The 26,203-nt window shown below is 37.7% G+C and overlaps 1 protein-coding gene across 1 annotated transcript in view; it reads left to right on the plus strand.

The window, feature by feature from the left end:
- The window catches only part of PHLPP1 (PH domain and leucine rich repeat protein phosphatase 1), a 192,101-nt gene that overhangs the window by 74,520 nt on the left and 91,378 nt on the right, over window positions 1-26,203 (plus strand). The window contains exon 2 of the mRNA XM_084887683.1: window positions 18,495-18,691. Coding sequence (XP_084743809.1) covers window positions 18,495-18,691 — 197 coding nt within the window. The remainder of the gene's footprint in view (window positions 1-18,494; window positions 18,692-26,203) is intronic.

Here is a 26,203-nt window from a genome sequence, read left to right on the forward strand (position 1 = left end):
CTGAATATGAGCCCTTAGCTAGTTAGCTACATCAGTTTTTTCCCCCCATTCTGTGTTTTGCTCTTCTTTCTATCTCTTTTATTTTTTTCTTCCTTTTTTATTTTTTGTTTGTTTTGTTAACCTCACCAGAGGATATATTTTCTATTGATTTCTAGAGAGAGTGGAAGGCAGTGAGGGGAAAGGAGAGAGAGAAAGAAATAAACATCAGTGTGAGAGAGACACATCTATTGGTTGCCTCCCTCATTTGACCCAAACGAAGCTGGGGATAGAACCTGCAACCCAGGTGTATTCCCTTGATCTGGAGTTGAACCTCGAACCTCTGGTGCATGGTCTCATGCTCTAATCACTGAATCATACTGGCCAGAGGGGTTTTTTTTTTTTTTTTCACTTTCTTAATGGTATCTTTTGATGGCAGACATTCTGAGTTTAGATGCATTCTAATATGTCCACCTTTTCCTTATGATGACTCCTTTTTGTGTCCTATGTAAGAAATTTTGCTTGTGTTGAGGTCATGGAGATATTCTCCAATGTTAATGTCTACTTATGGTGCAAGGTAGAGGTTAAGATTCCTCCCCCCTCCTCTTCATATGTATAGCCAGAATTCACTTTAAACAACGTTTTATCTACTGCAGTCTCTTCTGCAAATAATGACTTTAAAGTCTTTCTTAATAGAAATAATGGTTGTTCTATTCCTGCTAGTTTATAGTATCCTAAGTTGCCAATGAACTGGTTTTTCTGCCTGCCCATCCTCTTTTAGAGCTTCATCCATCTGTGGAGAAAACAATACACAAACTTAAGCTCAAGAGTTTCACATAGTGTCTCTCCCCTCAGCAGTCATGTCTTTTTGTTAAACACAAGAAATATCCTCTATCTTTGAGGCCATCCTTGGGTCTGTTTATGCATGTATGGAAGAATGGAGAATCTATCTAATAATAGGATGATATGCAAATTGTTCAGGACACCATCATGTAATGACTGATCAGCAGGCTGTGTGTGCAGCAGGCGTGGGCAGGGACTTGCAGTGTCGGGGACGGGGGTGGGGAAGGCCGGGCCCAGCAGAGGGCGGCCTGTACTCCCCACATGGCGGTGGCTGTGAGCTCTCCTGATGGCTGCTGCCATTTGCCCTGGGCCAGCCCAGGGCTCCAGCAAGCCACCGATGACTGCTGCCAATGTGAGATCAGCAAGGCAATGAGGGCTGGGCAAGGCTCAGGCAAGCCTCAGTGACTGTGATGGCCTCGGCCCAGGCAGCGTCATCACCAGCAGTGGCAGCAGCAGAGACATGATGGTGGTGTTGCTTTCCCCTGATCGCAGGCCACCTCCCTCTGAGGGAGGCCAGAGGCAGCGGCAGTGAGGAGGTGATGGGGGTGATGCCTTCCCCTGATTGGCCAGTCGCCTCTCACAGAGGGAGGCAAGACTGTACCTGTTAATAGGAGGCCTCCTGAGGGCTCCTAGACTGTGAGAAGGGGCAGGCCGGGCTGATGGACCCCCTCCCCCCAGAGCACTGGGCCTCTAGTTGGTAGATAAAATCACCTAATTCTATCAGGAAAAGTAGTAATTTCTATTACCTGATTCCTTCCTATTTTTTCCTTTTAGACTGGTTATTCATAGTGATTCCAAAAGGATTTATTGATAGATTAAAAAAGAAAGTTATTGCTTCTATGTTATTTCTTTCTAGCATTATTAGTTACTAGAAGCCTGATGCATGAAAATTCGTGCAAGAGTAGCCTTTCTTTCTGCTGACTGCCGGCACCGGCTTCCTTCCAGCACCTAGGACCTGGTCTGCTTCCCTCCTCCGGCTGCCGGCAGGCACCCAGGACCCAGACTGGCTTCCCTCGGGCCCCGGGTTCATTAGGAAGGATGTCCAGAATGACTGCTGGTCTAATTAGCATATTACCCTTTTATTATTATAGATACTTTTTTCATATTTCCTGCTGTCCCCATTTTTAGGCATCCTATATAATAAAAGCCTAATATGCAAATCGACCAAACAACTAATTGCTATGATGCCCACTGTCTACCAGGAGGTAGACGCTAATGCAGGAATTGCCCTCAGCCTGCAGGCCCCTCGCTGGCCAACGTGGGTGCCAGCAGGGGACCCCCTGATTTCCCCGCTGGTCGCTCCATAGATCAGCCCTGATCACCAGCCAGGCCTAGGGATCCTACACATGCATGGATTTTATGCATCGGGCCTTTAGTAAGGTATAAAAATGGTTTTAGCAGTGGGACAGGTGAAACTATATTATACGTTCAGAATATCCTCTTAATTTGGTTAGTTGATTCTTTGGAGGAAGGGGTCATTTGTATTGGTCGTATAATTTTGAGAAAACTCCTTTCTTCCAAAAATAATATTTCCAAAGCAGATATTTTGTAGGGCAATAAAAAGATGATAACTATTTGTCAGTGTATTGTGTATTTACTACTTCTGTCTGTAGTTGGACTATCTAAATGTTGTTTACAATGTTGAAATGATATCTATAAGGATTAGTTTAACATCTGTTTTGAAATTCATTTCTTATTTATCTAAACAGAGCTTTGCCTCTCAGATCTTAGTATGAGATTATGTTCTTTAACTCTAAAGCTCTTAAGTATAGTTTTATTTTCCCTATAAATTTGTTTGGGATTATGTAAGCTGAAGTGTTGTCTACAGGAGATAAGATAAAGATACAAGCTCTATGAGGAAACTCCAAGTAATAAAAACCTTGAAGTGAACACTCATTTCATCAGGAATTAGTTTAAATCAGGATGTTATTTACCCAGAAGTTATTAGCTTTTTAGTTTAAACTCCTTTTGTTTTCTTCATAATAAAATTATTCTCTCTTTCATAATGAAATCTTCTGGTTTAGTGCAAGATGAGTATATTAATCAAGTATTCTTCAAGTTAATAATCTTTAGGAATTATTATAGTATGCAACCACAAAATTATTTTCTTTGTTATCATATGAAAAGGAAACTCACATCTTTATAACAATAACTGGCAAAATACAAGAGATAGTGATGGTTAAGGAGAGTCCTTATTAATTATACATTAATTATACCCAATCTTAGTTTGTCTAAGAAATTATATTTCCCACTGGTTATTCTATTTACTCTAAAACTCGAGGACATAAAATTAAGGGGTAAGATTAAAATTTTAAGTCAATATCAGTTGTATATATTAAGCTTTTGTTGTAAGGCTTGTGATTTCTGGGGTAGAAGCATACACAAGAGGATGCCATGGTTGTACCCACATAGTTTATAAACTAAAATAGGACTAAGACATTTATATCTGTGGATTATTCTGAGGTGAGCATTTAGAAATCATTGATTCAGCAGTGTATTCCAGAATTCTGTTTCTGCTCTGTGGGAGGAAGAGAGAGTCGCATGTGTGAGGTAATGCTCTAGGGTGGCTCCAACGTGCTTTCACTTTTAGAGGTGAGCAACATTTTGTCTTCTTTTCAGTGTTGGAGAAGTCTCCTCTCCAGTTTAACATGTAAGCCCAGATGCAGAGGAGCAGAGGCTGATAAACAGTGAATGAAAAAGTTACGAATGCCAACCTAAAGGAGTTTGTCATCAATAATAGCGATAAATGTAGAGAATGAGAGGGTTTATGGTATTCATCATCATAAGATGATGGGGGGAAAAAGAGAAATGGATGGATTTTGTTTCATTTATAGTCTTTTAGAAAGTTTTATGCTTGTTTTTGATCACTGTAGTATATAATTTGAATTCATAACTAGTTTTTCTTTGCTCATAAAAATACAAAAAGTTTTTAAATTTAATATTTTGTGTTTATGATGACAAGTTATGTAATAGACCTGATTGATTGTACATCCATACTTATTTCTAAAAAGTCTATTAACTAAACTGTTCTTCTTCAGCTTATATTGCCTTTATATCTTAGGTTATGGAGGATGTTTTTAAAATATCCAGCTTACTATTAGAAAATACCATATGTAAATTGAAATTTTCTCATCCCTGTAAGTGGTTTATATTTTGTTATCTCCAGTTATTTCAGTTAATTTATTTAGAAATTATTGAATGCCTGCTGTGTATTTGTCATTGGTCTAGGTCTGTGGTCGGCAAACTGCGGCTGGCAAGCCACATGTGGCTTTTTGGCCCCTTGAGTGTGGCTCTTACACGGCCTGGGTGATTCTGTTTTGAAGAGGTGGCATTAGAAGAAATTTAAGTTTAAAAAATTTGGCTCTCAAAAGTAATTTCAGTCGTTGTACTGTTGATATTTGGCTCTGTTGACTAATGAGTTTGCCAACCACTGGTCTAGGTCCTCTGAGAATACGAAGAATGGCATGATTTTTGCTCTTCAACTAACAAAAGATGGAAAGGTTAAATACTAGTGACTCTATGCTAAATAAACATGTTCTATTTAGTGTTTTACAAATATTGTGAAAATTGTTTGTAAATGTGTTGGCATTTTGATCCTTCATCCACTGGTCTATTTAATTGATGGATGCTAGCTTTATTTGGAGTTGTGAGTAGGTAGGAAAAATATATAAAATTGTCTAGAAAAATACATAATACTGTGATAGTCTGCAGGGTTAATCTTCATAGTTTTTTAGTCCTCTTCAAGTGTTAAGAGCTGCTCTTGAAGACAGTTAAGTAAACATTGAGGCTTATTTAACTTAGAAGTGAAGTGCTAACACTGGGTTAGTCTACTAATGTTCCAGTTATTGGATTTGAGCCAAGTCATCACCCTACTACCAACAAAAATCACAGAATGCTTCATGTATCTTTAGTAGTTTGAATTTTCAGATATAGTGCCTGGAGACATGATACTTTTGTCTGCCAGGGCATTGACCTTTTACATTTAAAGTCAAAATGTTGTATTGTACCTAGCAATCTTTGTAGAGCTTTGCTAGCAAGAATTGCTTGATCTTGTTATGGTGATATTTCATAATTAAGCACTAGTAACTTTTATTGTAAACTTAATGTACTCACTGCATTGTATTGAACATACATTATGATAATACTGAAGAAAGGTAGTACTGTAAATATTCAATTTTTAAATAAAATAAAATTAGACTTGTGTAGATCAGAGATTAATAGTCAACATTAGGTGTCATCCCAAAATTCTTATCCACCTGGAACCTCAGAATGTGAACTAAGGGTCTTTGCAGATGTAATTGTTAAGATCAGATCCTTATAAGACACAAAGAGATACACATAGAGAAGAAGGCATTGTGAAGACAGGCAAAGATTCTAAGCATGCTGCCACAAGCCAGGGAATATGAAGGATTGCCTACAACCACCAAAAGCTAGGAGAGGACTTTGGGACAGTGTGCCTTTCCTCAGAACCTCCAGAAGGAACCAGCTTACTGACAACTTGATTTCAGACTTCTATACCCCAGAACTGTCAGCAAATAAATTTCTGTTGTGTTAAGCTACTCAATTTGTGGTAGTTTGTTATGGTAGACATAGGCAGCTAATACAGATAGTTTAGGATACTAAGACTAATTTTCAGTGAAAGATGGATCATGTGCTACTCTCAGAGCCACTCTGCTTTCCAACTCCTGCTCAGAATCAGTCTTCTTGAGAACTGGCTGCCAGTGTGCTATCCGAAATGCCCAGCATCAGGTCACCAAGGACTTAAATCAGTATCTTAGATCTGAAAGACTAATTAAATATATTTTTATAATAGCAAACAATGTAAAATCCATGATAGTCAGTTCCAGTTACAAGTTCGGAATTGTACTTGTTTGGAATTAAAAAAAAAAAAAATCCATTGCTAAGTGTTTTGCTCTTCTTTATAGTTACAAGCAGTTAGGAACTAATGTTCCTTTTTTTTTTTGTGGCGGGGGGGGGGGGAGCGGAAAGGAAAAACAATATAAAATATTGGATAAAATTAGAATGTGCAGTAATCTGCGCACTAATACCAAGGTTTTCACCAGAAAAATTATAATTTTTCCCTCTTTTACTTTTTTAGTCTATTTTCTTTTAATCAGTCTTTAAAAAGTAGTGATTTCACACTTCTTATTCAAACACATACTGGTATCAACAATTTGAAACCTATTTTCATCATGGATTGAGGATGTGGGTTAATTTTTATTACTAATATAGCATATTGTGCTATTCTTTCATATGTTCATAGGATGTCTGAAAAGGTTACTTTTTTTTTCTGGGGAAAATATTCAGTAGTAGAAGCATGTGTATTTTTGCTTATTTAATTTATAGCTGATTTAGAACTAGAAAAATTGGTCATATTAAAGGGATCAGGAGTTGTTAAAAAAAAAAGTCATGCACTTTGGTTTAGCAATTTATAGAATAAGAATTCAGAAATAATTGTCAATAATGAGGAAATGGGTAAACAAATGATAGCTTATATAGTATTTTCCAAATCTTTAAGCTTAGAAGATAGACAGCTTGGAAAATTGTGTATGATGTAATTTGGAGAGGATAAAGCAGGATATAAAGTGGTGTGCATGTTATGATTAAAACAACCGTAAATTATTTGTAAATTGAAAAAAATTCATCAAAATGTGTATAATACTACCAAAAAAAAAAAGCAGGATTATGTTTATTTTGTTGTTTGTTCCTTTTCCCTTTAATCTTTAAATAATAATTATTATTATTTAAAATAATGGAAAATAATTTAAGTGAGAACTTTGAGGATTTTATGTGTGCTTCTGAGAATGTTTGAAATGAAGATCCTAAAGTTTCCTATAGGTATATCAAAAGAATGGGCTAATAATGGGAGGTTTTATAATGTTTTTAGAGATTCCTAATAAATTGAAAGATAGCATCTGTTTGAAATGGGTGAATTGTAGATGTTTCTGAGGTGATGGTTGTACAAGATAGTTCTTTAGGTCTGTTTTAGAATTTTGAATCTTGACTCAACCCTCCTTAATGGAATCAGCCTCATAGGGAACAGGGTTGTCAAGAGAATATTATCTAATGCAGTAGAGACAAGAAGAAAATAACGTTTTTAGGAAATTGTTTTGCTCTTGAAATCTTTGTTCTTATTTTGTAAAAGTCAAACTTAAAACATTATTGATATGTATTCTAAAGGGGAAAGTAAACTCTAACCGCATCTTAAAGAGAGAAGGTAGTGGAAAAGAATTTTTAATCAGATTGTGTCCTGTGTAATTGTGTGGACATTGTCACCTTTTCAAGTCATCTTGGCTGAAGTGTTCTTCACAGCAAAAGAAAATGAAATATACTAGTTGTTTGTTGTTTTGTTTTTATTTGTTTGTTTTACTTTGTTTTATGATAGAGAGTGTTGTGGATTATCCAAAATTTATTCATGCTTGACTTTAAAATTTTAATTTTGCTATTTATGATTATATGAGTACCTGCTGGACATCACAACACTCCTAATGAAAGCATCTCATAGTGAAAACTTGACCCAGCTGGAGCTTTGAAGCTGTCTAATTTCATCATCCTGATTTCCACACCCACAGCGGTGTGCATCACCTCTGACCCAAGCCACAGTTTTTATCTAAAGGTGGTAGTGCATATGTTATTTTGAGAGTAGAGTAAATGGGTACACTGGACCTTAGGCATGCTCGGATTTAAAATTTAGTCATTCCTGAAACCTGCGGCCCAGCGTCATTATTTCAGCAAAGTTCAGCTGTTACCCCTCATTCCTGGTGTTGTACACTTTAAAGCTTGTGCCTTTAATGGTACTCTTTGTAGAGAAGTGCCACAAAATAAAGCCAGCTGGGCAAGCAAGTGATGAAAATTCTGAAGTTTACCAAAGTGATGGTTTTTAGCCAGAAAATAGAAGTTGTAGGTAGATTAAGAATGTTGAATAAGGCAGAAGTTTAACAAATGTATGGATCTAAATAAGTCTACCATCCATTATAACGGAAATAACAAAAAGTTAGAAACTATCAAAAAGTTAGTTAGAAACTCTTTCAGCGATTTTTCTAGCCAAGCAAAAATTTGCTCATCAAATGAGAAAGAAAATTCAAGAGGATGGTGAAAATACTCTTAAAGTATGGTCTGAAGTTATGCACAGGAGAAACAAGACTATCATTTCTGGGATGTCACAGATGGCGAAAACAGTGCACTGACCAATGAAGGACTTGATGAAATTTTTCAAACTTGTTTTCTTTGCCAAATATGAAGTTAAGGGGAGGCCACATCAGCTAACTAAATATTGCTCCTAGAACTGACCTGAAGGAGCTCATAAAGCAGAGGAGTTATGGTGTCCACGAATGCAAAATTATAATGAAACCCACATTCGAAAAAGATAACTTTTGTAAATACACATCCCAAGAAGAAATGTGAGCACCAGATAGACAACTAAAAACTTATTTCTATGATGGAGTGTGTGTGTGTGTGTGTGTGTGTGGGGGGTGTCTTTAAAGATGTCTGAGAAGCGAATTTAGTTTCTTACGAGGACAGGAGATAAGGGAAGGAAAAATAAAAAAAGGTAGCATCTGCTTGCTCTCAAGTTCATTCCCAGTTGCCTCTCTGATCTTCTCCCCAACTTAATTCACTTGCTTCTTTGGTCAAAGTTAATCAACCAAATACTGATAGTCCATCAGGTCAAAAAGACATGTTAATCTAATACTGTAACTGAATGGGTATCAACCAAATTGTGCTCCTCAGATTTGCAACATCAGCAAAATCTCAGACCCCTTCCCAGAATTACTGAATCAGAAACTTTGGGGGGTGGGGAGTGGAGCCTGCAGTCTATCTTTAGCAAGCCTTCCAGGTGATTTTGGTGCATGCTAAAGTTTGAGGCCATCTGCTGAAACTTATCTTCATTCTGCATTCCCTTAAGCATTTTAATTTATTATGGTTTGCTAGTAACACACAATGTCCAGCCATGGTAATCATCTTCACTACTGTGAGTTTTCAGATTTGTTGAGTTTACTGTAGTTTGTATTAGTTAGTACAATATTTGTGTAATAAAACTATTGGCGATAATATATTGCTTTGGTTTATTTCCCCCCCTCTCCCCCTTTTAAATTACTTTGGCCTGTGTTTACAGAATCTGTAAGAGCATGAAGGGGTAACTCACATTTTCCAGGTACTGCTTTAATTAATGTTATAAGCTCTAGTGGTATGTATTCAAGAATTTAGAGATTAGAGAAAGGTTCAGGGCATGACATTTCTCAGGCGTACAGTAATTTGAAAGATATAAATAAACTTAATCAAATTGAGTAGCTGTCAATAAGGAGCAAGATTTACTGGGCAGCTAACTATATATTTTTTGATCTGACGCATAAATTAACCCTACCCAAATCTATTTAGCAGCTGGCTGTCATTTCCATTAGCTAAAAGTGACTAGTCTGAAATCTGTTTCAAAGCTCCTGCCAGCACGCCTTGCTGAGCTCGTTCAGCCTTTCAGCTCCCAGACAAGATTCCCAGGTGCCAGTTCAGTGCTCAGGTCTGTAGACCTTGTTATGGGGCCTTTTAAATCCTTCTGCCAGCTCTTCAAATGACCCTCGGCGAGTCATTTAATTCAATCTGTCACTGGAGGTAGTCAAGGAGGATTTAAGGATTTATATGCAATAAGAAACATGCTTTAGAGTTTATCAGCCTAAGCTGGCAAGGTGAGGTGAGAGTTGAGTGTTTTCACTCATTCCTGACAATTTTCAGCTCCAGGGACCTGGTAAATTCTTTCATTAATGTTTATGTAGTGATCAAGCTTTCTTAGTTTTTGGTGCCATATCATGAATATTTTCATTCTTTAAAGTTTTGGAAATTATGATTGCTTAATGTGCTGTTCATATTATTTTTGACTATTTTGCATTACAGTAGACCTTCACCAGTTTATATAAAGCCTTGTAAATACTTTGATAGATTATTTTAGGAACATATTATTTTAATATGTTCAGATAAGTAGAACTAAGTGAAATCAACATACCGTAGTAAAGTTGTATTAGTTATTGCATCAAACCTTTGTGGCTTAAAAGCACACATTTACTATCTTATAGTTTCTCTAAGTCAGGAATTCAGGAGTAGGCTTAGCTGGGTAGTTCTGGCTGGAGACTCATGAAGTTCTGGAAGCCAAGCTCTCTGGGCTTGGCAAGAGCTGGAGGATCTGCATCATATACTAGTATGACTTGCTCACATGGCAGCTAAAAGAGGACTCAGTTCCTTGCTGGCTGTTTTCAGATTCAGTTCCTCACCTTGTTGGCTTTTTCTTACGGTTCTCAGAATGTTCTGATCACATAGCAGCTGGCTTCCCCAGAGGGAGTGATCCTAGAGAGAGCAAAGAGGAAGCTATATATATATATATATATATATATATATATATATATATATATATATATATATATATATATATATATATATTTTTTTTTTTCTCTTTCCTCCCTGGCTTCAGAAGTCCCAGGCAGTCTTCCAGTCTGCCACATTGTGCTCATTAGAAGCAAGTCTCAATACAGTCCACATGCCAAAGAGTCACATTAGGCTCCACCTTTTGAAGGGAAGAATTTAAAGAAATTTGTGGACCTGTTTTTAAACTACTGCAATAGTAGACACTAGGATGTATTTAGCAAAGACATGCAGTTGGCAGCAACCAAATTAGTACTTATTTCTTTCTTTCTTTCTTTTTTTTTTTTTCTCAATGGTCCTTTAGTTAAAACAGGTGTTTCTGCTATTGTATGTATGTTGCTGAGAATTCTGAAAAAGGTTTATGAGAAAATAGAGTTGGGAAAGGGCAGGATTCTAACTCCATGCATCGTTATAACCAGAGTACTAACAAAATAATAGGGCACCTCGGGAGAACACTTGCACAGCCTAGGCAGGCAGTGTGGCTGGAAGTTGAGTACTAGCCTTAGGGAATATTTTTAATATTTTAAATGCCCAATAAAAGAGGATGGGAATGCTTTCTTAGGACACTGAGACAGTGCACTTATTGTGTGATATCTCCTTTGTTTTTGAAAATTACCATTCTGTTTCCATTATTCTTTTTTATTATTATATTAATTTTTTTACAGAGAGGAAGAGAGAGGGATAGAGAGTTAGAAACATCGATGAAAGAGAATTATCAATCAGCTGCCTCTTGCACACCCCCTACTGGGGATGTGCCCGCAACCAAGGTACATGCCCTTTACTGGAATCAGATGCGGAACCTTTCAGTCCAAAGGCCGATGCTCTATCCACTGAGCCAAGCCGGTTTCGGCTTCCATTATTCTTGCTTCCCTTGTCTCAGTCAATATTTGTGAACCAACACAGTAGACATATGATACTGATATCTTCTGTGTACATCATATGTGAACTAACTGGTATTAATGAAACACATTGTAGTCTCCCCTACATAAATAAACACTTCTTCTAGTCATGTTTATTAATTTATTTAGTAATATTTCTTGCTGATAGATAAGACAGAAATAGACTTCAGTTTCAAAAGCTTCTGGTCGCCCTAACTGGTTTGGCTCAGTGGATAAAGCATTGGCCTGCAGACTGAAGGGTCCCAGGTTCAATTCCGGTCAAGGGCATGTACCTTGGTTGCAGGCACATCTCCAGTGTGAGATGTGCAGGAGGCAGCTGATTGATGTTCTTCTCTCATCGATGTTTCTAACTCTCTATCCCTTTCCCTTCCTCTCTGTAAGAAATCAATAAAATATCTTTTTTTAAAAAACAACAATGAAACAAACAAACAAACAAAAAAAAGCTTCTGGTCAAAATTCTAAGTTAGTGATATCCAAATTAGTGGTTTTCTTTACTATATTATTTTTCCCCCCTTAAAAGTTAAAATTCTCTCATCTTGTGGAATGATAGCTAAGTGTAGGACTTTAAGCCACAGAAGAGAAGAAAGGTAAAGAGAAGAAAAAAGAAAAGAATAAAATCTAGGCTCTTATTTTAAAAGATGGAGGAATTTGTCTAAGCCTCACAATGAACTCTCTGTTCTTTGATCCAGACCTCTGTTTATATAGGGCTTGTTAAAACAGACTGCTGGCTGTATCCCTAGAGAGACGGAGTCAATAGTTCTAGGGTGGGGGGCTGAGAATTTTCATTTCTAATTAGTTTCCAGGTGACTCTGGTCCTAGTGGTCCTAGGACCACACTTTTAGAACCACTGTGTCAGAGAAGCAATTATTATAATAACTGCTCTACTCCCACTTGAGTCCACAAAGAAGGCTATTTTATTTAAAATTGCCAGTCAGGATTTTTCCATCAGAGTAGCCCAATCCAGTTATCTTAGTTATCTATTCAGGGTGAAGTTCTCCTATTTGTGGCAGGGTAGAGAGATATATGAACACAGAACTATTGTTGTATTTACCTTTTTTTTTTTTTTTTGAAAGGTGGTACAGTGACACTTGACCAGAAGTGACTTGTTCAGAAGCCTTAACGATTTAGATTGTAATATGGAAGTCAAGAAGGACCTCTAAGTAGAGAGAAAGCCTTACCACAAAGTTCTGTTTTTACTTTGAAAAAGGGTAGAGAGCTAATTTCAGGATTGAATATAAAGTAAGGCAGCAGATTAGAAGTTGCTTATATACTTACTAGAGTCAATAATTGGAAAAGACGAACTATGTTAATCCTGTGGTTTAGAGCCATTTCTGGACAATGGCTAATAGGTCTTCCAGTCCACTGGCCTTATAAGGAGCTTCTTTGATTTTTTTAATATAGTAATGTATTGGTATTCAGCACTTAGAAAGAAAAAAATAAGTGAACAGTAGGCTTTAGAAGTTAAATTACAAATAATACCATCTCATTCCATCCAAGATGGAGTAACAGGGACTGCATATTTTATTTCACCTGAAACTATTAAAAATCAGATGAAACATGTGAAATAGCTTTTGGACTTGGGGCATCAGGCAGCACCAACTAACAGATGGGAGAACGCAGACAGAGGCCTGGAGTCTATGGAGTTTACAGACCAGTGTGCTGGGGAGGAAAGACCTGTTCAGAGAGACAGGGTCCTAGAGTAGGTAAGGGGTCCTCAGTGAGCCTTCAGCTGAGCAATGATGAGAGAGAGAGAGAAAGAGAGAGAGAGAGAGAATGAGAGTGTGTGTGTGTGTGTGTGTGTGTGTGTGTGTGTGTGTGTGGCAACTGCCCAAGTCTGGGGGGAAGAAAACCACTGAAAATGAGCAGAGCAGACAAACCTTGAAGCTCAGGGCCTGGAATAGTTCATGTTCCTACCAGCCACAGAAGGAAGTGTTACAGCATCGGTTGCCAACCTTTCGGACCTCACGATCACCAGTGGTCTATGGACCACCGGTTGACAACCACTGCTCCAAAGGTTTCCTTAAACCACCGGTCATCAAACTTTCGGACTTCACAGACCACGAATGGTCCGCAGACTACCCGTTGGCGATTGCTGATTTACAGGGTGTCAGGAGACTTGCTAATATGACTGTTAGCTATAGACTTAAGGTTGCTCTGGTCTTATATGACCAGTCTTAGAAAGCAAACCTTGTAAGAACTGAATTATTTTCAATTAACTTAACTGTGTTCCAGAACAAAACTCCATAATATTTATAGAAATATAAAAATAGCCAGCTCTTAACGAGATAAAAGTCATCCAACAAAAGTTACCAGGTGTGCAAAGAAGCAGGAAAATAGGACCTATAGTGAGGACAAAACTCAATGAAATGAAACTGACACATAAATGGCACCAGTGATAGAATTAGTTGACAAAGTACATGTAAATAACTATTATAATTATCTTTTGTTATGTGTATATAAGTGTATGTGTGTGACTCCAATTGAACTTCTAGAGATGAAAAGTACACTGGATGGAATTAATAGTATATTCCACACTGCAAAACAAAGGGTTAGTGAACCTGAAACCACAATTTATCAAAAGTTGTGGAATATACAGTTAAAGCAGTGCTTAGAAGGAAGTTTATATAGCCCTTAAGAGCCTATATTAGCAAAAACGTAAAGCCTCAAATTGGTGACCTTACACCTTAAGAAACTAGAAAAAATACACGTAAATTAATCCCAAAATTAGTAAAAGAAGCAATAAGGATAAGCACAGAAATAATGAAACTATGAACATAAAATCAATAGAGAATGCAACCAAAAACCGTTTTTTTGAGAAGCTTAATAAAATTGGTAATCCACTAAACAGACTAACCAAGAAAAGATAGAAGAATCAGGTTACCAATATCAGGAGTGATAGAGGTGACATCACTATAGATTCTATACATAGGAGAAGGATAATAAGGAAATATTGTAAACAAGTTAATGCCAACTGTGTGGCATCTTAAGTGAAGGAGACAAACTTCTTGAAAGTCAAACTACCAAAGCTTTCTTAAGAAGATAGATAATGGAATAGCCCTAACTCTAGTAAAGAAATTGAAATTATAGTTAAAACATGTCCTCTCCCTCCCTCCCTCCCTCCCTCTCTCTCTCTCTCTCTCTCTCTCTCTCTCTCTCTCTCTCTCTCTCTCACACACACACACACACACACACACACACACACACACACACACTAACAAGACTCCAGGTCCAAAGGGCTTTACTGATGTATCTTTATGTTTAAGGAAAAAATAATAATAATTTTATTTAAACTCTTTCAGAAAAGAGAAAAGAATAAACTCTGACACCAAAGCCAGAAAAATACATGAAAAAAGTATCTGAAATCTCTCATGAACATAAATGTAATAATTTTAAAAGTTTTAGGAAATTGAATCCAACATATGTAAAAATGATAGTCATGGCTAAGTGCATTTTATCCCAGAAATGCAAGACTAGTTCAACATTTAAGAGGCAATTAAGTTGATCACTATCATTTCAATAGATGGCGAAGTAGCACTTGAATAATTTCAATGACCCTCTCTGATTAAGAAAGAAAATAATTTATCAAATTAGGAATAGAAGGGACTTCCTCAGTTTGATAAAAGGTACTTATGGAAAACATACAAGTAATAGTATTTTTAGGGTGAAAAACTGAATGCTACCCCATTACAATTAGAAAAAGGAAAGGATGTCGGCTTTCACTACTTTTGTTCAATATTGTATGGAAAGAATGTTCTAGCTAGTGCAATGAAGCAAGAAAAAGAAATAAAAGGCACATAGATTGCAATGGAAGAAGTAAAACAGCAATTCTTCACAGAGGAGGACTCATGCCACCTGATTTCAAGACTTAAAAGATGCAGTAATCAAGTTAATGTAATATTAAGTGAAGATAGACAAATAGATGAGAGGAACAGAAATAATCAAGAACTTGACCCAGCCAACTATGGTCAGTAAAGTTTTGATACAGGTGCTGAAGCACTTCAATAGGAATCATGATTGTTTTTCAACAAATAGCCTCTTGTCAAAAAACAAACAAACAAAAGACAATGGAACCTAATAGTATACTTATTGCTTGCTATGTATAAAAATAACAAAATTAATCATAGACCTAAATGTAAGAATTAAAACTAAAATTCTAGAAGAAAACTCAGGAGAAAGTCTTAGTGACCTTGAGTTTTTCAAAGAGTTCTTAAATACAACACAAAAAGCATTAATTATAAAAGATACATCAATGGACTTCATTAAATTGAAATTTTGCTTTCTCAGAGTACTGTTACAAAAATGAAAAAGCAAGCCAGACTGGGGGAAATATTTGCAAGTCATGTGTCTGACAAAGGACTTATATTCAGAATATATGAAGGACCCATTTCAATTAAAACTGAACAAAAGATTTGAATTAGTCACCAGCAAAGAAGGCATATAGGTCTCAGATAAGCTTTTGAGAAGATGATCAGTATCTTTAGTGATTAGGGGAAGACAAATTAAATCTATAATGAGATATCACCACATATGCTCTATAAGTCTTGACAAGGAGTCAGAGCAACTGGAACTCTCCTGCCCCAGTGATGGGGATGTAAAATGGTACAACCCAGCCATCCCTATCCTTTGTGTTTACCTAAGAGAAATAAAAGCATATCCCCACACAAGAACTTGTATACCAATGCTCTGTCAAAATGGGCCAAAAAAAGAGAGGAAACACTCCAAATGTCCATTAACACCTGAATAGTTAAACAATTCATATATTCATATAATGAAATGCAATTCAGCAAAATAAATAAATAAACAAACAAACAAATAAATAAGAGGGAACTCCTGGTACACTGAACAATGTGGACAAAAATAGCAGAAAGCACATCAGTGGTTGCCTGAGCATGGGAAGGGAGAGGTCACAATGGGCAATGGTTTTATGGATATCTATGTCCATTCTAATCAAATTACCATGTGCCAACTGAATAAGAAAGAGAAAGTATATGTTTTAAATCACCGTCTGTTGTGGTCAGGTCTCTATCTCAGTTTGAAATACTTGCCTTTGTTGTCTGTCTTTTCTCCTGGATCATGTAAGAAATGCCTTAAATCTGTAGGGAATTAGAGTTAACATTTCTAAAATACAAGTTACAACAACTGATCCAACTTCACATTGAAAGGCATTGGTCACTTTGGGGTTATCAATATTTATTAGAACACAGGACAATTGGAATTATTGAATTGAGAAGTTTGGGAATTGGTAGGGAAAGCTTAAGTAATTCCTACGTCTTAGAGTAAGGAAGTCTGACCCAAAGAAGGGTGCACCTGGGTGAGTGCCCAGGTAAATATTGCTCATTCATTCCCATGTTCCCCAGAGCCCAGTTGCTACACACAAAGCCTCAGAGTTCGGAGAGTGTGTCTCTGGAACACCCAGGGTGTCAGCAGACAACAAGGATATTGAAAATCAGTCAGAACAAACCAGAGTGATTTGATTCAGCCTGGGATGTTTAGGGCTTTCTCAGGACAGACTGATCTTACCATTAGGCTCTAGGACTATTCAGGCCTCTTGGGAATTTTTCTAAGTGGGGAATAAAAAGCCCGTTTCTGTTGGTGTTTCTCTACTTTTCTCTTATATATCCCTTCCAGCCTCAGTTCACTCTATCTGGGGTTTTGTTCTGGGGCTTTCTCTAGGATTTTTTGCAGTTGGAGAATTGAAGGGCTGTTCCTTATGCATTTCTTTTGCCTTTTGCTTTAGTTTTTATTACTCACAATGTGACAGTTTAACAAGCTGCTCTTTGATACGGCTGAATAAAATGCCTGGATTTTTTTTTTTTTTATGTGTGTGTGTGTGTGTAATTTAGATCAGATCCCTTATTAGAGAATGTTAATTGTGGAAATTGGAATTTGGAAATCCAATTGCCAATTGTCCATTGTTTTGAGTCTCGCACTTACCTTTCACTTTCCTTCCGAGTCTCTCCTCTCCCCTCCTTCCCCACAGGAAGAGCATCTGTCATATAGGAAGGAGTCCTCAGATAGGAACCTGGGCATCTTCCTCCGGGTGTAAGTGGGACAAAGGAGTGGCTATGGTCTGATCCTTCACTGGCAGCCTTTGGCAGTTAACACCTATTTTGAAGTCTCCTGGGCTTCCTGCTGCTTTGAGGGAGCATTAGCATTTGGTGGACTAACAGCTCCCAGGAGCTCTCAGGTCCACCAGAGTGCTCCTTGTGTGGTTGTTGCTGGGCACCAGGTTCAAGTAAGTGTCACTGTTACACTTCACTCTGGCCCAGCTCCAGCAAAATTATATAGTGGGCAGTACTCATTTTATAAGACATTCTGATATACCAGGAGAAAGAGAAAGTGAAATTCAGATCTGGTTTTATTTGCTAATGACATTTCTTCCCAGAGGTATGTGTTGGGAGGGTTTACTCTTTGGACCGTCTCAATAACTATTTTTGATGCTGCTGCTCTTCCTGCTTCCTTCTCCAGTAGCTATTAGATATCTATAAAAAATGCTTGGTATTTATGTTAATGTTAATATTCATATAAGAATATAATTTCTCCAGAATTTGTGTCTTCTGCTGGCTCGTGGCAACTAGGTAAACCTCCAAATAAATATAACATTTCTGGCTTGGGTCCTGTTTGTGGACACGTGTCCCTTGTTCATTTCTTAGCATGTGTTTCAGTACTCTTAGACATTATATATCCACTAGAGGCCCAGTGCATGAAATTCATGCAAGAGTAGGCACCAGCTTCCCTCTGACCTGGGACCTGGGCTTCCCTCTGGCCCCCAATAGGCACCAGGACCCGGGTTTCTTCCCTTGCAGCCCCAGCTTCGTCCTGAAGGTCATCTGGTCTAATTAGCATATTATGTTCATATTATTATAGTTTATTACTTATTATTTTCCACAGGAACAACTGTAAACCTACTTTTTCCCCACAATGTATACATTGAGTAACTGTAGAAGGAAGAATATCAGAAGTTAATTTCATTAAAGCTGATTAGTTCATTAAATGCTAGATCTTAAATGTTGTTTTCCTATCTTCAGCCTGTAATATTTTAACTCTAGCCATTCATAAAAATCTGAAGTCACCTCTTTTTTTAATGTAAAATTAAATAGAAGAAAATAAAACTTGAGTTACAACAAAGGAGTCTTACCCTAGGCTTTTAAGGAAAGAGATCTTCTTCACCTAATATTGAAATGTACATGTTGCAGAGATGTGGTAGTTCTTACCATAATTGCCTAACTTCAGGTTTCAGATTCTCACACAAATTAGATCCTCCCTCCCCCCCCATAATTATTCTCTGATGTCCAAGTAATTTATGAGTAGAAGAAGGCTTATTATTATTTTTTTTTTTAAGACTAAACTGTTTGTTTGCTCTCGTTCCAGGAAAACCTCACAGCACCTGTAGCTCTGAACGGATTCAGCTCTCAGGAATGTATAATGTCCGGAAAGGCAAAATGCAATTGCCAGTGAACCGATGGACCAGACGCCAAGTCATCCTGTGTGGGACCTGCCTAATAGTATCATCTGTGAAAGACAGCTTGACCGGAAAGATGCATGTTCTACCACTGATTGGTGGGAAAGTAAGTTTAAAACAAAGAGAATACTAGGAGGTTTCCCAGCCTCATGAAGGAGCTTACTTTAAGCCATTTCTGTAATAATTAATGAGTGGATAGTTTTTTTTGTGTGTTTTTAAAAAAAATATATATTTTATTGATTTTCCACAGAGAGGAATGGAGAGGGATAGAGAGCTAGAAACATCGATGAGAGAGAAACATCGACCAGCTGCCTCCTGCACAACCCCTACCGGGGATGTGCCCGCAACCAATGTACATGCCCTTGACCAGAATCAAACCTGGGACCTTTCAGTCCGCAGACCAACCAACGCTCTATCCACTGAGCCAAACCGGTTTAGCAATGGGTGGATAGTTTTTGACTCATCTAAGGTCTCATTCAGTTCCTGTTGTACTCCACCAGTGGGCATTGCTGGCCAGTAGAGTTATGGAAAATAACAATGTATTGCCTCAAATGAGGCTGCGGATCCTCGCTTCAGTAGTAATGCATCTTACTTACAGGACAGAAAATGGAGAAACTGGAATTTCAGTGCTATAGTTTAGGCTGTAGATGATAAGTTATTACTTACAAGGAAACAGCTTTTGATATCTTGAGCATATGTTTCGTAGATAGCCCTCCTCTCCCCCCCACTCCCCCGCCCATACAAGTTACCCTTTATGTCCATGCTTATTGAAGGTTAGACACTAGGTTGAATCTTTGATCCCACTGTGCCATACCCTTCATGTTTAGAGACCAGTGGGATTAGCATTTTTAGTTTATCACCATAGCTAATCATATTTCTGAACTTGAAATGTTAGTCATTTTGGAGAAAACCTGTAATACAGCTGATAAATATTTCTAACACTGGATGCTTTTCTTTGGGTATATTAACTATTTTATTCATATGACTTGTAAAATAAAAATAACTAGATTGCTTGGGGGAAATGTTACATTCTTTTTTGGCTAGATTTATTTATAAACTCCAAGTGTTGGTAGGGGTATTGTTACCAAATTCTATGTATTTCCTGATTTTTAAATGATATGATATGTTAAAAGATAGGAAGGCAAATTTGGATGAAGAAATGGATTTTTGGATATTGGAGGCATATTAAAGAAATATTTTCTTTGCCATTCCCCTTTCTCCGAACCCTCCCCCCACTCATTCCCCCCTCCCCTACCCCCCAACCCTCCCCACTCCCGCAGTGGGCATGGGAAAGAAGGTGAGATGTGGAGAATATAGAGGAAAAATAAGAAACCAACTTTTGTTAAAGTGAACTTTTTTTTGTTTGGCAAATTTGATCTGCTGGTTCCAGGTAAAACTGGATGTGTGCACTAATAAATGGTTTGCTATTCCCCTGCTATGTAAAAAGTTCATTTGTCATTAATAAGCTTATACTAGTTTTTTCTTACGAGTAGATAGCCCATGTCAATTTTAATCCCGCTCTGCTATTATACATTCTAGTCCTAAGAAGACTAATAGTACTTGATCATTTTAAAAATTAAATTTGGCCAGGCTGCAAGGTATATTTCAGTCATTCATTTTGAAACCATTGCTTCTCAACTTTTATCCAAACATTGAAGAATTAGTGATATTTTATTGCTGAAGATTTTGCCCTTTGGATGAATCACTGAAAATTTAGTCAATATTATTACTCCCATCGGTTGTCATTAAAAATGCATATTTAATGCTTGATACCCTGTTAGGTCAACAGTCTCTTTTATATGATGTTATGGATCTGTATAGGCAAATTTAATGTAGTAATTATTTATTAAATACTAGAGGGGAAGGGGCCCCCAGCCCAGCCTGCCCCCTCTCACAGTCCAGGAACCCTCAGGGGAGGGAAGCAACCTGGCGATCAGGGAAAGGCAACGCCCCATCGCACTGCTGCTGCTGCCACTGCTGGCAGCAAAAGCCTCAGCCGGCCTTAGTTACCTGAGCCTCTAGCAGCCCGGGCGGCTGGGAAGCTGCCATCCGAGGCTTGCCTGTGCCTCTGGGCAACTAGAGGGCTGTGAGGACGGAGGGACCCCGGAGGCAGGCCTGCGGGGCGGGCCTGGCCTTGCTGTATGCCTGCCGCCCTGGCAGGACTAAGGGGACTGGGCACCACCATCTTGTGGCTGTGGGCACTGCCATCTTTGAGGGCGGGGCAGTCAATTAGCATATTCCCTCATTATTGGCTGTGGGCGCCTCCAGCTTTGCGATGACATGAGGGTCAATTAGCATATTCACTCTTTATTAGATAGGATGCTCTGTAGGGAAGCCACTTCGATTGATGTCCCAGAAATACTAAGCTGTGTAAGTTACCATCCTTGCTTTGAATAGCTTATAGTTTACTCCCCAAAGATGAGGATGGCATAACAATATCTGCTCTAGAAGAGGTGAAAAAGAGTAGTCGAGAAGATTAGTAGTAGGAATACTGCATTTTGTGTGGGGAATCGGAATTTTGTGAAGGAGGTAGCCATTATGGTAGAACTTAAAGAATAAAAAATCTATTGACATTTGAAGGAGATGGTCATAAAGATTATTGTATTCAGAGAAGCAGAGTCAGGAAAGCAGTGGAATGTTCAGATAAGGTCAAAAGATTCAATTATAATTAGCATTTTCATTCAGAGCTAGACTCTTGTCCTGTTTCCCAGGCCTGTTATTGGATGTACTTCTACCATTGAATGAATTGAAAGTTAATAGCTCTCTTTTCTCACAGATAAACCTGTAAAACCTGTTTTGCACTCTGCCTTTAAAAATAATTGAGTATGTTAAAAACTTAAGTCTTTTAAAACCCGATGACCAAGTTATGAAAAATATTTTACTCTTCCTTTTTTTATTCAGTTGTGTTCTTAAAGGAAAAACCAAGAGTAAGTGGAAAGGTTTTTTAATTTAAATTCATGCATGGGGAGTGGAGTCCTTCAGCTCAGCCTGTACCCTCAGGGAATTGGACATTTCTCTCACAATCCGGGACGCTGCATGCAGCAGTGACCATACTTTTCATACAGGTGAAAGACATCTTGCTGTTGTGTGGGCAGCTACATTTTTTTTTGCCCTGATTATAAAAAAGTAGTACATAACATGATCCTTCTGAGGTAGTAGTACCATTTCCTTCATCTTCTGGGTGGAAAAACTGAAGCAAAGAGAAGTAATTGGCTTCGTTACACAGTTATAAGTGTCAGAATCAGGGCTGACCACAAAATGTGCAAGCCAGAGTCCAAGCATGTCATCGCTGCATAATCCTATTTTTTCAGTGTTAGAGTAGCCTTGTCAGGTTTTAATTTTTAAATCTAAGAGACTGTTCCCAATATATAGGGTAAGGTCCTTACACCTAGTCGGTGATCAGGACTGATCTGTGGGGCGACTGGTGGGCAGGATGATCAGGGGGCCCCTGCTGGCACCCTCCTTGGCTGGTGGCCTGGTGCCGCCAGCTGGCTGGCCTCGCTGGATGGCTGGCCCCTCTGGCTGGCTGGCCACCTCCACCAGTTGCCTCCTCAGGGGTGGGCAGACACTAAATGCAGAAGCAGCAACTGCGTTGAGTGTCTGCCCCCTGGTGGTCAGTTTGTATCATAGTGACTGGTCGTTCTACTGGTCGTTCCTCTGTTCAATTGATTTGCATATCACGGTTTTATTATATAGGATAGCTTGCAATGAGTGTTAGGTTGGTCATAACCTAGACATAATTGTTATAATAATCAAATTTGGCATATAATTGAGCATGATTGTTTGCATTTTAAAATTAGAATTCCAAATGTGAAGTAAAATAAAGCTCTCTTAAAATTTAATGATGAAAAATAGTATTTGTGTAGTAGAGAAGTTTTTATTCATTGAACAACTATATTGCACTTAATTTGTTCTTAGGAATTTAATGAATTTTATATACATTTTATTTAATATTTGCTAAATTATAATGGATAATAAATTGAATACTTATTAACTTACTACTCATGAAAAGTAGCAGTATCAGTACTAGTGTTTCTACTTATGTTCTCATTTTTTTAATTTTATTATTTATTAATTTATTTACTTATCATCACCCAAGGATATTCTTCCATTGATTTTTTTATAGAGTGGAAGGAAGGTGGGGGGAGGGGGAAGAGGGAGAAAGGGAGAGAGAGAGAGAGAGAGAGAGAAACATAATTGGTTATCTACCACATTCGCCCTGACATGGGCTAAGGGTGGAGCATGCAATCGAGGTATTTGCCCTTGACAGAAAATCAAATCCATGACCCTTCTTACCACTGAACCACCTAGATTTTATTTTATTGTAGATATTATTACAGATGTCCCCATTTTTCCCCCTTTTGCCTACCTCCACCCAGTTCCTCTATCCCTCCTCCCATTTTCCTCTTGCTATTACCATACTGTTGTGTTGTCTGTTTATATGTGTTATGCATATATATTATTTGGCTAATCCCATCTACTTGTTTCTTTTTACATCTGTTTCATTGCCTCCCCAACACCTGTCCATGATACCTTTCCACTGTCCTAGAATATGTATCCATCATTTTCTTAAATAAGTTTTATCATGTAACTGTGTTGTGCTAGGTTTTGATCTGAATAAGATTGGTATTGTACTGTGTGTGATCTTCTATGAGTGAATTTTTTTCACTCAATATTAAGTTTTATAATGAGAGTCTATATTGCTTGCTATATGTTTTTATTCGGTACTAAAGGCCTGGTGCATGAAATTCATGCATGGGAGGGAGGATCCCCTCAGCCTGCACCCTCTCCAATCTGGGACCCCTCGGGATCGGGGCCTAAACAGGCAATTGGACATCTTTCTCACAATCTGGGACCTCTGGCTCCTAATTGCTCTCCTGCCTGCCTGATTGTCCCTAACTGACACCCCCTGCCAGCCCGATCACCCCTAACTTCCTTTGCCTGCTGGCCTGGTCGTCCCCAACTGCTCCCCTTGCCTATCTGGTCACCCCACGCAGCCTGCTGTTCAGTCATTTGGTCATCCCTCACTAAGGCCCCTGCCGGCCCGGTCACCCTATGCAGCCTTCAGTTCATTGTTTGGTCATCCCTCTCTAACCCCCCCTGCCAGCCTTGTTGCCCCATGCAGCCTGTTCTGTCATCTGTCTAGTTGTTTTAGTCATGACGGCCTCTGGCTTTTTATATATTAGGATAATATTCCACTCTGTATATGTTCTAAATTCCCATAATTTCTGAATAAATTTTTCTGTTGATGAACATTTGGGTTGCTTCTATTTTTTCATTATTATAAAAAATGCTGCTGAAATAATCTTATATTTATATGCCTCCTAGTGTGCAAGTAGTGTTTCTAGGGCAGTAGTTCCCAATTAGATTACTGTACCTGAAGGAGGCATTTGGTAATATGTGCATGTGTTTTAATTGTCAAATGATTGAACAGTCAGCCTTATCAGGGTGTAAGCTAAGCTATGAGGTGGTAATAAAACCCCCCACATCTCAGTGACTTATCATAACAGTTATTTCTCACTCACACCATATGTCCATTGTGAATTGGTGGGGATTTCTTTTTTTTTTTCTTCATAATTTTATAGGGACCCAGCCTGATAGGGGCTCGGCTCTCTCACAATATTTAGAACACTAGGCCTTTCTTTGTTGCTTAGTCAGGGAAAGGGTAACTGAAGGATCATTAACCAGCTTATGTATATTTGGCTGCAAAAGTAACACATGCCTCTTCTGTTCACATCTCATTTGCCAGAACTAGTCACGTGACCACCTCAATTGCAAAGGGTCTGGGAAATGGAGAAATAGATGAGTGTATGGTTAGTATCAATATCTTAGCTGTAAGGGTACTCTATTGGCACATATAGTTATTGTAGCATTTTACACTCACATCATTGTACAAATGTTCTGGTTTCTCTATAGCTTCACCAAACTTTACTGAGGTATAATTAACATGCAATAAATGCACATTTTGATAACTATTTTATAATTGTATACTCCTTTGATTGTAATTTGATAGCTGTATACAACCATCACCATAATCAAGATAGTGATCATATCAACACCAGAAGTTTTCTTGTGTTCCTTTGCACCCCTTCCCTTCCACCCTTTTCCTCTCACTTCTCCCCATCCCCAAGAACCACTGGCCTGGTTTCTGTCAATATAGATTAGATTAAATGTTATAAATTTTTTTTCTGAAGTGTATAGAAATAGTTTGTTTTTTAGTGTTGACTTATATACAGCCACCTTGCTAAATTTTCTTATTTGTTCTAATATGATGTTTATAGATTCTTTGGAATTTACTATGTGGCTAATAATGGCATCTCAAAATAATGACAACTTTATTTCTTCCTTAATACATTTCTTTGATTTATTGTAATGGCCAAAACTCTAGTGTGGTATTGAAAAGAAGCAGTAGATACTTGTCTAGTCATTGATTTTAAAGAGATTGATATTAACATTCAAGTTTGCCTTAGATGGTTAGGGCAGTTTAGGCTGATAGGACTTAGATAAATACCCTTTGTCAACTCAAGGGAGTTACTTGTATTCTTAATTTGCTAAGAGTTTTTTATTATGAATGATGACTGGTTAGTGAATGTTATCATGTGCTTTTTTCCTGCAATTCTGGGCATGATTATAGGATGTTCTTTAATCTACTCATGTGATTAATAATTTTATAGTTCTAACAGTAATGCTGAAACATCTTTCCTGAGCTAATTCTAACTTGTTCTTGAATTCTGATGCAATATTTTGTTTGAGATAAGTGTTCATGACTGAGATTGGCTTGTAATTTTCCTTTTTTTACTGTCCTGATCTGTTTTTCTTTTAGTGGCCTTATTATTGTAGAATTGGTTGGGGTGTCTTCATTTTTTTTTTTGGTGGATGAGTTTGCACAAATTGGGAGTGATCTGTTTCTTGTAACTTTGGTAGAACTTAACCATAAAACCTGGTATTTTGAGAGGTTTAAAAAAATGTAAGTTTACATGGTGACAGATGGTTACTAGCATTAGTTGGGGTGATCACATTGTAAGATATAAAAATTCCAATCACTGTATGGTACATCTGAAACTAATGTAACTAACATAAGATTGCATATAAACTGTACTTAAATAATAACCTTAATTAAAAAATATTCATGATTTAGTGGTGGTAAAACATATTTTTCTAAAAATTTGCCAGAAACTTGCTTATAAGTTTGCTTAGAAATTTGATTTGACTATATCACTGCATTACTAGGACTTTGAAAATTGTCATGGTAAGGTTTTATTTTAGGTGAATTTCACATAAAGAAAAAAAAATCCACTAATTTAACATGCCTGAAAAGTTGTAATTCAGAGTAATACAAAAGGTTGTAATTCATAGTAAAAAGGTTGTAATTCAGAATAATACAAAAGTTCTTTAACTAAAAATCCACCCAAAGTGAAAATTCTTAAGTAAAAATCTTCCCAAGAGGAACTAAGCACCCCAACATCCTATTGTGAAGCTATAGAAAGATAAGAAAGAGGGAGTCTATTCCAATTTTAAACAGGAAAAAGAATTTCACTATTATGGGGAAATCTAATGGAGATAAAACTCCCCTTTTTTGGTTTACTTGTTATTCAAATTGGTTTATCAGACACGGGTT

This window comes from Pipistrellus hanaki (genome assembly GCF_964339955.1).
Source record: "Pipistrellus hanaki genome assembly, chromosome: 6".
Lineage (NCBI taxonomy): Eukaryota > Metazoa > Chordata > Mammalia > Chiroptera > Vespertilionidae > Pipistrellus > Pipistrellus hanaki.